A 15,878-nucleotide genomic window follows, 5' to 3' on the forward strand; every position below is an offset into this window, starting at 1 on the left:
AATTTTGAAGGTTATCGATGAAAATTGCAACATCGAAAATTTTGTCAAAACTTCAAATATTGTTTTCTCAAAAACTAAAAGATATTTTTCAAAACGTCTTAGTTCATTGGAAAGAGGACACTTTTATTAACACTTTGGGAAATTTTCAAACTCATATTCCAAGAAATAGATTTTATATGAATTTTTAAAACTTAATCGGTAAAAATGTAAAATTCGAAAAAATTGTTGATTATTTCAAAAATTTTTTTCTCAAGAACTAAAAGTGATTTCTCAAAACGGCTTTTTGCATTAAAAAGGGGATACTTTAATTAATAATTGGTGATATTTCCACAAGGATCCTTCAAGAAATTAATTTTATAGCGAATTTTGCAAGTTATCGATGAAAATTGCAACATCGAAAATTTTATCAAAACTTCAAATATTGTTTTCTCAAAAACTGAAAGTTATTTATCAAAACGTGTTGGTTCATTGGAAAAAGGACACTTTTATTAACATTTTGGGAAATTTTCAAACTCATTTTCCAAGAACAGGATTTTATACGAATTTTTAAAACTTAATCAGTGAAAATTGCAAAATTTCAAAAAATTGTCGATTATTACAAAAATATATTTCTCAAGAACTACAAGTGATTTTTCAAAACGGCTTTTTGCATTAAAAAGAGGATACTTTAATTAATAATTGGTGATATTTCCACAAGGATCCTTCAAGAAATGAATTTTATAGCGAATTTTGAAAATTATCGATGAAAATTGCAATATCGAAAATTTTATCAAAATTTCAAATATTGTTTTCTCCAAAACTAAATGATATTTTTCAAAACGTGTTGGTTCATTGGAAAGAGGACACTCTTATTAACACTTTGGGAAATTTTCATACTCATATTCCAAGAAGTGGATTTTATACGAATTTTTAAAACTTGATCGGCGAAAATTACAAAATTCGAAAAATTGTCGATTATTTCAAAAATTTTTTTCTCAAAAACTAAAAGTTATTTATCAAAACGTGTTGATTCATTGGAAAGAGGACTCTTTTATTAACATTTTGGGAAATTTTCAAATTCATATTCCAAGAAATCGATTTTATACGAATTATTAAAATTTAATCGGCGAAAATTGCAAAATTCGAAAAATTTGTCGATTATTTCAAAAATTGATTTCTCAAAAACCAAAAGTGATTTTTCAAAACGGTTTTTTGCATTAAAAAGAGGATACTTTAATTAATAGTTGGTGATATTTCCACAAGGATCCTTCAAGGAATTAATTTTATAGCGAATTTTACAAGTTATCGATGAAAATTGCAACATCGAAAATTTTATCAAAACTTCAAATATTGTTTTTTCAAAAATTAAAAGTTATTTTTCAAAACGGGTTGGTTCATTGGAAAGAGGACACTTTTATTAATATTTTGGGAAATTTTCAAACTCATATTCCAAGAAATGGATTTTATACGAATTTTTAAAACTTAATCGATGAAAATGTAAAATTCGAAAAAATTGTCGATTATTTCAAAAATTTTTTTCTCAAGAACTAAAAGTGATTTTTCAAAACGGCTTTTTGCATTAAAAAGAGGATACTTTAATTAATAATTAGTGATATTTCCACAAGGATCCTTCAAGAAATTAATTTTTTAGCGAATTTTTAAAATTATCAATGAATATTGCAACATCGAAAATTTTATCGAAACTTCAAATATTGTTTTCTCAGAAACTAAAAGTTATTTTTCAAAACGGGTTGGTTCATTGGAAAGAGGACACTCTTATTAACACTTTGGGAAATTTTCATACTCATATTCCAAGAATCAGATTTTATACGAATTTTTAAAACTAAATCGGCGAAAATTGCAAAATTCGAAAAAATTATCGATCATTTCAAAAATTAATTTCTCAAAAACTAAAAGCGATTTTTCAAAACCGTTTGTTGCATTAAAAAGAGGATACTTTAATTAATAATTAGCAATATTTCCACAAGAATCCTTCAAGAAATTAATTTTATAACGAATTTTGCAACTTATCGATAAAAATTGCAACATCAAAAATTTTATCAAAACTTCAAATATTGTTTTTTCAAAAACTAAAAGATATTTTTCAAAACGTCTTAATTCATTGGAAAGAGGACACTTTTATTAACACTTTGGTAAATTTTCAAACTCATTTTTCAAGAAATGGATGTTATACGAATTTTCAAAACTTAATCGGCGAAAATTGTAAAATTCGAAAAAATTATCGATCATTTCAAAAATTGATTTCTCAAAAACTAAAAGCGATTTTTCAAAACGTCTTGTTGCATTAAAAAGAGGATACTTTAATTAATAATTAGTGATATTTCCACAAGGATCCTTCAAGAAATTAATTTTATAGCGAATTTTGAAAGTTATCGATGAAAATTGCAACATAAAATATTTTTCAAAACTTCAAAAACTAAAAGTTATTTATCAAAACACTTCTGTTCCACCACTGCCATAGACTTTATAATTTTGTGTAAAGTCGTTTAATTTTTTAACAAAAATAAAACTAAAATGCGGAACAATCATGTATTTTTATTAAATTTTAACAATTACATTTTGATAGCCTCTGATTTATTTAATTTAACAAAATAAAACCGTGAAAGGAAAATGCGAGGTTCCCCCATTTTTTATTATAATAATAATAATAAACGACGTTGTTTATTTTGTATGTACAAAAATTCGTTTTAAAACGATATATTAATTAATCATTAATAATTAATTAATAATAGGCGAGTATTTGATTATAATTTAATAGTGATGACACTAAAAAATTATCGATATTAGTTGTGAGTGCAGTCTTACACTTTTTGCAGGTTAATTTAGTGATTAAACATTTTGCGTTATTTACAAGAAAACAGTTTATAATCGAATGAAAACGAAGTGAACGTGAGTTAAGGAGATGGGAGGATGAAGTGCAAAGAAAACAATACGAATAATCAACAATCGTATAATAATAATATTTCAATAATGAATTAGAAACAAGGAATGAAGTGATACAGGCAAAAAGAGTTTTCTATTTTTCTACTTTATAAATAAACGTTTTTCTTTTTTTTTTTTAGTAATTTTTCCGCATTGAAAAATAGAAAATTTACAATCAAGATAAAAAAGTAAAAATTTTTTTTATGTACAGGTGTCCCGTTTATTTTTGATATATTTTTTTTTAAGTGTATTTTTAAATGGTGTACAAAATAAAATGTTTGAATAAAAATGCGTCTTTATAGTTATTTATTATTTTTTTTTTGTTGAGTTTAATTTAATGCAAGCTTTTTAGTTCTCTTATTTGTACAATAACCTTTTTTTTAAGCTTCTATCACACTTATTTTACTGCAAGAACCAATTTATTTGATTATTTCTTTATTTCTCCCCCGATTCTTCGCTCTAAATTTAACAATTTATTTATTACTCGTTTTTTGGCGCCGTTTTCAAATAAAGCAAATTACATTAGGTTACATTATTTTTTTTGTTGTTACATTGAAAATAGCGATTTTGACAGTAAGCTGTAATTTTTTTTGTTAACTTTTTCTTCAATTCCCTAAAACACGGCTAATTTTATGATCTATTCGAAAATTAAGCAAGAAAAATATGATTTTCGTTTTTATGGGTTAATTTTCTTTGATAATTTAAGTAATTTCCCTTGTTGGTCCGATTTATAATCTCAAAATTCTTTCTTGTTGAGTTTTAATACAACATTTAAAAATACAATTTAATTAGCACTCAATGGATAAATTAATGTTCTTTCTGTCCGGTTTAATAAATAATTAATACGATTAATTGACACATTAGGAACGTCCAAGAAAGAAAAATTAAAAATAAAGTTCTATTTCTTTTTTATATTGACGATTTAAAATAGTTGTTTTAGGACAGATTTCTTTCAGTATCATTTTTTAATTGTAAGTTGAAGACTTGGTTCTTATTCTTTAATAAATATATTGCAAGAAAAAGTTATTATTTAATTATTATTATTACTTCATGGAATCAATTAAGTATAACGAATTTAAACCAAATCCCTTTTCCCATTTCTTCTTAACCATAAATTAATTAACTTTTATTTTCATCACAATGAAATTAATTATAATCACAGACAAAAACAAGCGTGACCCATTTTTCTTTAATCAGTTCATTTCTACTAAAAATAAATACCTACATCACTCGTATTGCTATTTAATTAATTCAATTAATTAATTAATTCAATTTTTTTTACTACGACATCTAAAAAAAAGTGCTTTTTTGACTCAATCTTTTTAATAGTCGTGCAATAATTAGCAACAATACTAATTAATAATAATATTTTAACATTACCTCTTCTTATTGCATTCATGAAACAAATACGCCAACAAATATATAGTTTTTTTTATGTATAATCGTTACGTATTATTTACAAATTCCTTTTTTATTATTTTTTTGTTAAATAGTTTTCTTAAGTTACTGTAGATTTATTTTTAGCTTTGTGTGTATCGTGATTTTGTTTGTTATTGTGTGTAATCCGAGCGAAAAGTGCGTATAATTTTTAAAATTTTTAATGTTTTCTTTTAAAATCAGATTATCTTGTTCTGATTTTATTATTTATTTGTTGTTGTTGTCGATTTGAAGATGTAATTTTCGCCTACATCTAATGTCACGTCGCTGGAACCGCAACTTTCATGAACCAAAAGTACCACCCTGTTTTCTCAGTTAGAATCCCCGTTGATATTTTTTGATGTACAAAATAAATCTGAAATAGAAAATAATAATTAGGAGTATTAAATTAATAAAAAAAATTAGTCGATAATAAAATTAAATCATTAAAATTTCAAATATTAAATTCCAGGTACCTATTTTAGAGATCTGAACGATTGGATATCAAGAACGGTATTGATAGATAATAGGAAACATCTCAAAGGAGCCCAGATTTTGTTGCCATAAACGATATCGATGATATTAGGGACAACATTCGTACATATTAAAGACTATGTCGAGATATATAAACAATGATATCGAAATATATTAGGAATGATGTTGAAAAATTGGGAAAGTCAATGATAAGATTGATAAGTTATCATTGATAACTGTCAGGCAAGATGGTTAAGGTTGATGTTAATAGACCTTAAGAAAGATGTTGAGGAATACCAGGACAACGTTAAGATAAATAAGGGACAATTATGATGCCATACACAATTTTGAAGATCGAATTTCGATGTTGCAATTTTCATCAATAATTTTCAAAATTCTCTATAAAATTCATTTCTTGAAGGATCCTTGTGGAAATGTCACCAATTATTAATTAAAGTATCCTTTTTTTAATGCAACAAGCCGTTTTGAAAAGTCGCTTTTAGTTTTTGAGAAATAAATTTTTGAAATGATCGACAATTTTTTCGAATTTTGCAATTTTCGCCGATTAAGTTTTAAAAATTTGTATAAAATCCATTTCTTGGAATATGAGTATGAAAATTTCCCAAATTGTTAATAAAAGTGTCCTTTTTCCAATGAACCAACACGTTTTGAAAAATATCTTTTAGTTTCTGAGAAAACAATATTTGAAGTTTTGATAAAATTTTCGATGTTGCAATTTTCATCAATAATTTTCAAAATTCGCTATAAAATTAATTTCTTGAACGATCCTTTTGGAAATATCACCAATTATTAATTAAAGTATCCTCTTTTTAATGCAATAAGCCGTTTTGAAAAATCGCTTTTAGTTTTTGAGAAAAAAATGTTTGAAATCGACAATTTTTTCGAATTTTGCAATTTTCGCCGATTAAGTTTTAAAAATTCGTATAAAATCCATTTCTTGGAATATGAGTATGAAAATTTCCCAAACTGTTAATAAGAGTGTCCTCTTTCCAATGAACCAACACGTTTTGAAAAATAACTTTTAGTTTCTGAGAAAACAATATTTGAAGTTTTGATAAAATTTTCGATGTTGCAATTTTTATCGATAATTTTTAAAATTCGCTATAAAATTTATTTCTTGAAGGATCCTTGTGGAAATGTCACCAATTATTAATTAAAATATCCTCTTTTTAATGCAAAAAGCCGTTTTGAAAAGTCGCTTTTAGTTTTTGAGAAATAAATTTTTGAAATGATCGACAATTTTTACAAATTTGGCAATTTTCATCGATCAAGTTTTAAAAATTCGTATAAAATGTATTTCTTGGAATATGAGTATAAAAATTTCCCAAAATTGTTAATAAGAGTGTCCTCTTTCCAATAAACCAACACGTTTTGATAAATAACTTTTACTTTTTGAGAAAACAATATTTGAAGTTTTGATAAAATTTTCGATGTTGCAATTTTCATCGATAATTTTCAAAATTCGCTATAAAATTAATTTCTTGAAGGATCCTTGTGGAAATATCACCAATTATTAATTAAAGTATCCTCTTTTTAATGCAACAATCCGTTTTGAAAAATCGCTTTTAGTTCTTCAGAAATACATTTTTGAAATAATCGACAATTTTTTTGAATTTTGTAATTTTCGCCGATTAAGTTTTAAAAATTCGTATAAAATCCATTTCTTGGAATATGAGTTTAAAAATTTCCCAAAGTGTTAATAAAAGTGTCCTCTTTCCAATGAACCAACCCGTTTTGAAAAATAACTTTTAGTTTCTGAGAAAACTATATTTTAAGTTTTGATAAAATTTTCGTTGTTCCAATTTTCATCGATAATTTTCAAAATTCGCTATAAAATTAATTTCTTGAAGGATTCTTGTGGAAATATCACCAATTATTAATTAAAGTATCCTGTTTTTAATGCAACAAGCCGTTTTGAAATCGACAACTTTTTCGAATTTTGCAATTTTAAAAATTCGTATAAAATTCATTTCTTGGAATATGAGTATGAAAATTTCCCAAAGTATTAATAAAAGTGCCCTCTTTCAAATGAACCAACACGTTTTGAAAAATATCTTTTAGTTTTTGAGAAAACAATATTTGAAGTTTTGATAAAATTTTCGATTCGTCAAAAAATTTATTTATTAAGTTTTGGTAATTTTTGATTTTAATTCATTTAGGTTGGTACTTATTTATTGTTTAAACATCAAATGTCAAATTTTGTGTCAAGATTTTTTTTTATTTGATTGATTTCGGTCGTTTTAGTGTAATCTATTTAACATCAAATAAACGATATCATCTAAAATCGTCATCTTTTGAAGATTCAAGCGCCTCGCCCGCAAGCGACCTCGACAGAGTGAGGTTATGCTTTCTTACAGAAGACTTTGTATCTTTACAAAGATGTATAAAGAACGATTTCTCTTGAAATCGCCATCATCAGGTATGATACTTAAGGTTGATTTTGACAGATGTTAGAGAAGATGTTGAAAGAAATCTCTAAGAACCCACATGCTTCCTAGAAATTTAAAGATAACTTCTTTTAGATTCATTTAGTTCATTCCATTTGATATAATTTTGTTGATATGGTTTCAACTGATGATGTAGTTCAGACGCAAACAAGAATTTGTTATGAAATTTTCTTATTTTTATCATAAAAATTTATTTATTAAGTTCTGGTAATTTTTGATTTTAATTTATTTGGGTTGGTACTTATTTAGTTTTTAAACATCAAATGTCAAATTTTGTGTCAAGATTTTTTTTATTTGATTTATTTCGGTCTTTTTAGTGTAATCTATTCAACATCAAATAAACGATATCATCAAAAATCGCCGAAGCAATGTATCAACATGAAATCGTCATCTTTTGAAGATTCAAGCGCCTCGCTCGCAAGCGACCTCGACAGAGTGAGGTTATGTTTTCTTACAGAAGACTTTGTATCTTTAATAAAGATCGATTTCTCTTCAAATCGACAAGGTCGCTTGTGGGCGAAGCGCTAGTTCTGATTAATCAATACGAAATAGTCAGTTTTATACTCTGTTTTTAAACCAGGAGGAGTAAACGCGAAAATCAGATTTACACTAGGAAAAATCAAAGAAACCAAAGAAAACTTCAAGGTATAATTAATGTTTGTAAACAAAACTAACCTTGCCTAACATTCCTTCACGCTCTAATTGACATTACAAAAGAAAACTTCACGCTATAATTGCCATTACTAATTGCCAAAGAATACTTCATGGTATAATTAATGTTTGTAAACAAAACTAACCTTACCGAACATTCCTTCACGCTATAATTGACATTACAAAAGAAAACTTCACGCTATAATTGCCATTACTAATTGCCAAAGAAAACTTCATGGTATAATTAATGTTTGTAAACAAAACTAACCTTACCGAACATTCCTTCACGCTATAATTGACATTACAAAAGAAAACTTCACGCTATAATTGCCATTACTAATTGCCAAAGAATACTTCATGGTATAATTAATGTTTGTAAACAAAACTAACCTTACCGAACATTCCTTCACGCTATAATTGACATTACAAAAGAAAACTTCACGCTATAATTGCCATTACTAATTTCCAAAGAAAACTTCATGGTATAATTAATGTTTGTAAACAAAACTAACCTTACCGAACATTCCTTCACGCTATAATTGACATTACAAAAGAAAACTTCACGCTATAATTGCCATTACTAATTGCCAAAGAATACTTCATGGTATAATTAATGTTTGTAAACAAAACTAACCTTACCTAACATTCAGCGTCTGAAGACACAGGGCTAAACCCGAAATTTAAAAATATACAACTTAGCGCTGAATAACTTAGCGCTGAATAACAATTAAAACGACTATCCGTGCAAAAAGTCAAGGCCCCTCACTTTAGAGATCTATATCTTCGCAACCGCTCGATAAAAAAAATTGCGACAAAGTTTGTTGTAATCACTGAACATTTCTACGTAACATATGTTAATTTGAAAATTTTCGGCTCTACGATTTTCCTTTTATCGCGAGTTAAATGAAAAACGTACACGATTTTTTACGGTACCGGCAACTTTGTTAACTTTGCAATTTTTTTTCTCGAAAACTGTCGTACGAAAAAATTTGAATTTTGACCAGGTGGTAGCCTGGTGTGTTCTTAATGAGTGGCATATTTTATTTTTTCGATATTCCATACATTTTCGCGGAAAATCGCGGTTTAGTAAGACGCCGTTATGTCGAAAACGGCTGGGTGGATTTCCTCGCTGATTTGACCAAAATATGTCAAATAATGTCAGTTATTGGATTCCCTTGTCAGTTTTTCAAAATTAGAGTTCCCTAATTTTTTAAGAGCGATTTAATGGAATGATAAATTAAAGAGAAACAGACATAAGCTCTGCGGGGTGACGGGGTTTCCGTCCAATCGGAACAGATGATGCGTCCCAGACAGGACGTCGCGCCGTATTTCTTTATGTAGGTAAGATAAAGGCGCGACGTACTGTCTGGGACAAATCATCTGTTCCGATTGGACGGAACCCTTCTCTCCCCGCATAGCTTATTTCTGTTTCTCTTTAATTTGTAATTCCATTAAATCGTTCTTAAAATATTAGGGAGTCCTAATTTTGAAAATCTCATAACGGAATCCGACAACCGACAGTATTTGACATATTTTGGTAAAAACCGCGTTGAAATCCGCCAGGTGGTTTTCGAAATAACCGCATCCTACTAATCCGCTATTTTCCGCGAAACTATATGGAATATCGAAAAAATAAAATATGCCCCACATTAAGAACACATCGGTTTACCACCAATTCAAATTTGAATTTTTTTCGTCAAATAGTTTTGGAGAAAAAAAATCGCAAAGTAGACAAGGTTGCTGGCACTTTCAAAAATCGGGTACTTTTTTCACTTAACTCGTGATAAAAGAAAAATCGCGGACCCGAAAATTTCCAAATTAACATGTGATACGCAGAAATGTTCACTGATTACAGTAAACTTTACCCCAATTTTTCCATCGAGCGGTCACGAAGATATCGATCTCTAAAGTGAGGGGCCTTGACTTTTTGCACGGATAGTAGAACTAACACTTGCACTAGAACTATACTCTGTTTTTAAACCAGGAGGAGTAAACGCGAAAGTCAGATTTACACTGGAAAAAATCACCAAAAAATATCACTAGATATTTTGGCGGTAAATTTAAATTAATAATTATTATTTATTTATTTACTTATTATTGTATTTATTTTCGTTTGTTATCGTCAACACTATACATACAAATTAACATTGAAGTTATGAGTGTATTTATTTCAAAATATAATAAAGGGTTTAAGAACACAAAATATACAATAATGACACGAAACTGTCGAATTATCAATTACCTAACCTTCAAATTCAAAATCAAAATTGCCTGTGTGTGAACCTTCCTCGCATTCAACCAATCACGTGCAAGGTCAATCTGGTGACAAATTTAAAATACTCCTGGTTTAAAAACAGAGTATAGTAAGTTCTACTGCCTCGCCCGTATAGCGACCTCGGCAGAGGGAGGTTAAATATTTTCTTATAGAAAACTTTGTATTTTTACAAAGATATAAAAGGAACAATTTCGCCTAGAATCGCCGAAGTCGCTTGCGGGCATAATAAGGAGAGATATCTCAAGGACCTATGTCTAAATCACCTGATTGAAATTAAAACGGACCTCATACCGACGGAATACAATTTCAACCAACCGTATAAGGTCATATTTAGTAGCAGGGATGATTGGGCGAAGGGAGGGCCTCAACTAAAAAGAGGAGCCCTAGCCTGGTACACCGATGCTTCAAAGACAGTAAGATCTGGAGTAGGCATGGGCATCAGTGGACCAAATAGTCACATCAAATTGCCCCTCAGCTCAGCAAGTTCTTGCTATAAACTTCTGCACCGCTTTGAACCTACAGAAAGGACAAAAAGGTGCATCCATAAACATTTTCACAGACAGTCGGGCCGCCTTAAAGGCAATTCAGGCCTACACGTGTGGCTCCGCACTGATCAGAGAGTGTACCAACAACCTGAGAGAACTCGCTAGGGGCAATGATGTTACCCTATAGTGGGTTCCAGGTCACAGCAACATTGAGGGCAATGAAAAGGCCGACAAGCTGGCCAAAGAGGCAGCAAACACGACCTTCATTGGACCCCAACCTGGATGTGGACTACAAAAAAGCCACTTAAAACAAACAATCAACAACTGGGAGGCTTCAAAGATAGCCTTACGCTGGAAAGAACTTCCAGGTCACAGACAAGCGAAGAGTATGATAACTCCGTCGCAAAACAAAACCAAAGAGGTTTTATGCCTCAGATAAAGAACGCTCTCAGGCTACCTGACCGGCCATGTGCCCCTAAAATACCACCTTTTCCACATTGGACAAGCTGAGGATCAAACTTGTCGACTATGCAACGACGAGTCAGAAACTGCTGAACATATACTGTGCAATTGCTTCGCCAGAGGCCGTCTAAGGCACAACGTCTTCGGTAAAACTCCCCTGTTACCTACCGACATAAAGGTTCAAGACCTCAGGACAATACTAAGGTTCATTAAGGTTACAATAGATCTTATAGGTCGCGGTAACGAGAGGGGCCGCTCTCCTCAGCCCGGCAGCAATAATAATAATAATTATAAAGTTTCGGGCGCAAACGACTTCAGCTTAATTGAACGAAATCCTACATTCTGTGTATTAAGGTTAGCCGCTATGATAGGCGCTATGATGGCTTTACCAGCTTTGAGTCGATATGATATTAATTGTAGAGCTTCTACCGCACGTGACTTCCACTTAATTTTGCAATACACTGTTGGAAATAATTCACGAGCACACCCTATATAATCTGAACGCGTGAAGATAAATTAATAATATTTGCGGAGCACAAAGGTTTACTGTATTCAGCGAGTTTCGAGTTGTTCCGTCGCGGCATTGTTGACTGAGCCGTGCTTCCAAGTGGAACATTCCGTCGCTATGGAGACCGAAGTGGATGGAAAATACCGGTCGTTTTTAGTGTGGTGTGAGGGACCACATTGTTATCGTACTCTGTGCGCAATGGATGAGCGATCGCGTTACTTTAAGCGAGTTTGAGCGAGGAATGTTTGTGGGTATGAATATTGAGGGTGTATCGTTCTGTGAAATTGCGCGTCGTCTCGAGCGGTCGTTATCGGCAGTGCAACGAGCATGGCGAGAATGTTCTGAGGTAGGACATAGGTACCTACAGCCGCGGCCGGGACGGCTCTGCGCGAATTTTAGTTCGTCGGAGCCGTGATGATCGTCTACTCGAGCAGTGTGTGCAAGAACGCCCTATCCACCGACAACCGAGCATTATGGTATTTGTGCGATTACATATGGTGGACGTACACGTCTGCTGCGTGTATAGCAGACCATGACGGGTCAACGATACGTAGATGAGGTACTACGGTCCGTTGTGCTTCCCTACGTTCGGCGGCTCCCATGTCTGCTATACATGCACGACAATGTACGACAGCACATCGGGCGTGTTGTACAGACCTTTGTAGAAGAGCACCGTATACGAATGCTTCCATGGCCAGCTCGTTTTCCGGATCTGAATCCAATCTAACATGTTTGGAACATGACTGGTCGGAGACTTCAAGAGGAGCTATGGAAGCGAGTTGAGGTGGCATGATTGGCCATCCCTCTCGCTACAATATAGCGACTTATAGACTCCATGCCACGTCGTGTAGCGATGGTACGCGAAGCTCCCGGGGGATACTCTCGCTATTGATGTTTCTCCTCCCAGCAGAGTTGTGCCGCTCTCGATGTGAGAGTAAGTTACACTACTTTAGTACTACTTCCATACCAAATTTTATTCCGCTAGACACACGCGTTCAGATTATACAGGGTGTGCTCGTGAATTATTTCCAACAGTGTATCTTACAATGTATGCCTTAAGTTCAGTAGAGGCCATTAGCGGCCCAGGCGGTGTAATGTGTAAACCAGTTTCGGGTTGATATAATATTAATTACCGAACCTCGGTTGGTCTAAATTACCTGATATTCTACATTTTGCATTTTCCGTCATAAACTCTGTCTACAGAGTGTTCTCACTTTTAGACACCTTCAGACACTCTTCGACATTTTTGAACATTTTTGACAATCTTGGACACTTTTGCGGTTTATTTCTCTTTGGCAATCATTTAGTTAATTCAATTAATTTAGTATTTCTGATGATATCCTAAGAACAGCATGCAATACAACTAAAAATTCAATATGATAGCACGGAGTTTGGCGACATTGTTTAATAACTAACTTTATCTTTTTTCATAATAAGATATACACAAAAAAAAATTTGTCTTGGTTATCCTCATACTGCTAAATTACCCAACAAGAATATAGTAAGTAAAATCTGAATTTGTAAAAAACCTCCAAATATTTAATCAGTTCATCAAATACCAACCTTTGACTGCTACGAAGCCAAATTATTTCCTTTTGAAATTGTATTTCCCGGTTGTCTCGAACTAATCCCAACCATCATCGTGGTATGAAGCAACAACCTCGTTTCTTCCGTAGGTGAGTGATCATCCATTGGCGGCGGTGGTGGACAGATATAAAGTGGCACCTCACTTTCCGTTAATTTATTATCAATAACCGGATCGCTATAACCTTGTTTTTCCTTATTAATGATATCATCGAGCAAAAATAACGACGATTTCAACGTTTTCGCACGTTCATTATTTTCTTGTTGAGGTTGCTGTTGTTGATATGACGAGGAAGCGTTCTTAGCACGTTTTTGACTCAACGTCCGGTGAGGCATCGGAGGAGAAGATAATCTTTTATTCGGCGAATATTCGTTTCCCGAACCTACGTCTAATTCGGATATTAAACGTTCACTTTCCGGGTCATTGTATTTGTAACCGCTGCTATCGGATTTTTTTAAGATTGATTTTGATCTTCGGTGGTGTTCAAGTTGAGGACTTGCTCTGCTATCTATCGAGTCTACCGATAATGAAGATTTACTCCCACCATTTTTACCTAATTAAAAAAAAAATTTAATAAATTTGGATTATTGTTGATGTTGTGCAAACCTGATCTTGTACCTAAAGTTTGAACACCAAATAAATGTTGATTAATGATTCTTGTAGCCGAAGCGAACGATTTGGAAGACATAAACGAAGATTTCTTGGAAGGTCTTTTCGATTCTAAACTTTCTTGGGAATCCCGCTCGAAAGCATCGCCAAATCGCGTTCTTGGTTTTCCACCCTAAAAATAAATTAAATAATACAAATTTGATTATAAATTAAATATTAATTTGTGTACTTGTTGAAATCTTGTTCTTCTTTGTCGAGGATACGAAGAATCGTTCAAACTAACTCGACTTCCTCTATCGATCGGTCCAAAACCTCGATAACCCTCCTCCATAGGCGATGTCGTTAAACTTCTAAGAGCTGTATCACCGGATGCCGATTTTTTGAATCCCCCAGTTCTTCCAGTTGGAGGTGCTGGAGTAACCGGGCTATTATCACCACTCTTATCCAACGGATTCACATAAAGATTGCTGTCGATAGCGCAAGATGGGTCGGCTATATCCGAGGTAAGATCACCTTGAGAATGAAACGGGTGCGTGTTGCAACTGGCGAAAGTATCCGAACTGTCCATACTCCCCATATCACCGTTGTTATTGTTATTATTTACGTTGTTGTTGCTGTAGGAAACCAATGGTTTCGTTTTCAAATCGAAATCGTCGAATGATACTAAGTTCTGTTCATTTTTCAGTGTTCTCATTTCTAAACAGACCGGATTTCGGAAGTCGCTCGTCGCTAGTGGCATTAAGTTTTCGGCGTCAACGAATTCTTTGAATCCCTGGATGATGGAGTCAAAGAAAAGAAAAATGATATTTTGTAAATCTTTGTATTTTATTGATATATTAATAATGTGCTTATCAGATTTCAATTAAAATATTAAAATTAAGTCAATTTTTCATTTAGAAAAGTTATTGGTTTTTGACATTTTTAATAATTACAGTTTACTTTTTTATCTCTTTAAACATATGTTTCACAGCTTTCAAATTTTTTAGCATGACGCAGATTATAATATTCAAAATTGCCCAACAAAGTGAGTTCAGCAAGGACTAGAGTCATTGTACAGTGTGTTAATTAATTATCGTACCCGACGTCATCATTGCAAGTATGTAACCAATATCACAGTATTTTTATTGCAATACGCGATTTGCGTATGATGCGTATTGGACTGTGATATTGGTTGCATACTTGCAATGATGACGTCGGGTACGATAATTAATTAACACACTGTATCCAATAATGTTTAAACTGGACATTCTACTCCGGAAGCTTCATAATTCATATTATACATACCAAGATATATTAAGGATCATCTGGACCGTGTCTAAATGCTAAGAGGCATATAAACCAAGTATTATTATTGATTGGAGGTCTTAGTTCCATGATCTCCTGATAAAAGAAGTTGTTGGCTATAATCCCTAGACCCTCATGAAAATCGATGAAATAAATATTGAAAAGAACCGATAAATAAGGACCGATAAAATTTCCTCTGTGATCTCGGACATATAAATCTCCATCGCGAAAGATGTTTACAATACTACGTGTCACTTTAGCTGGAACTCCTACAAAGTTCATCTTTTGCTCCAATAAGTCCAGGATTACCGAATTGTATGCGCTTTTCAAATCAAGAAATAAACTGGCGCAATATTGATTTTTGAAAAAGCAAGTTGAACCTCGGTAACTAAAACTGCCACTGCGTCCAGCGAACTAAACGATTTTCTAAAGCCATATTGATGACAAGGCAGGATTTTATTTTGATCTAGCCACCATACTTTTGAATGTCTTGATGTAGCCAACATCTAATTATAAACGCCCAACAAAAAATGCTTCACGCCCGGAAAAAGACGTTCTATAGGTAATACGATTCAGAAAATCTTGCAGCTTATCCTCACTAATAAGACAAGATCTATTGCCAGGCAACCCAGAAAATAAGGTACATATGGTTCACTGGTAGATCATTGTACGTTTTGACTATCTGGTAGGAAATACATCTTTCCTTGTTACATTAATATTATGGACCTAGCTTCTGAAA

General features: G+C 32.2%; 1 protein-coding gene across 3 annotated transcripts in view; it reads right to left on the reverse strand.

The window, feature by feature from the left end:
* Window positions 1–2,936: 2,936 nt before the first annotated feature.
* The window catches only part of LOC111416882 (Shaker cognate b), a 120,647-nt gene continuing 107,705 nt past the window's right edge, over window positions 2,937–15,878 (reverse strand). For 2 of the 3 annotated variants that reach the window (XM_071201378.1, XM_071201376.1), the window contains 4 exons: window positions 14,085–14,627; window positions 13,853–14,027; window positions 13,225–13,799; window positions 2,937–4,714 (listed from right to left, as the gene is read on the reverse strand). In XM_071201378.1, the coding sequence (XP_071057479.1) occupies window positions 13,234–13,799; window positions 13,853–14,027; window positions 14,085–14,627 (1,284 nt within the window). In that variant the 3' untranslated portion in view covers window positions 2,937–4,714; window positions 13,225–13,233. The remainder of the gene's footprint in view (window positions 4,715–13,224; window positions 13,800–13,852; window positions 14,028–14,084; window positions 14,628–15,878) is intronic. The other variant, XM_071201377.1, reaches the window with a different exon arrangement.

Source organism: Onthophagus taurus, chromosome 1 (assembly GCF_036711975.1).
Source record: "Onthophagus taurus isolate NC chromosome 1, IU_Otau_3.0, whole genome shotgun sequence".
In the NCBI taxonomy this organism is placed as follows: Eukaryota; Metazoa; Arthropoda; class Insecta; order Coleoptera; family Scarabaeidae; genus Onthophagus; species Onthophagus taurus.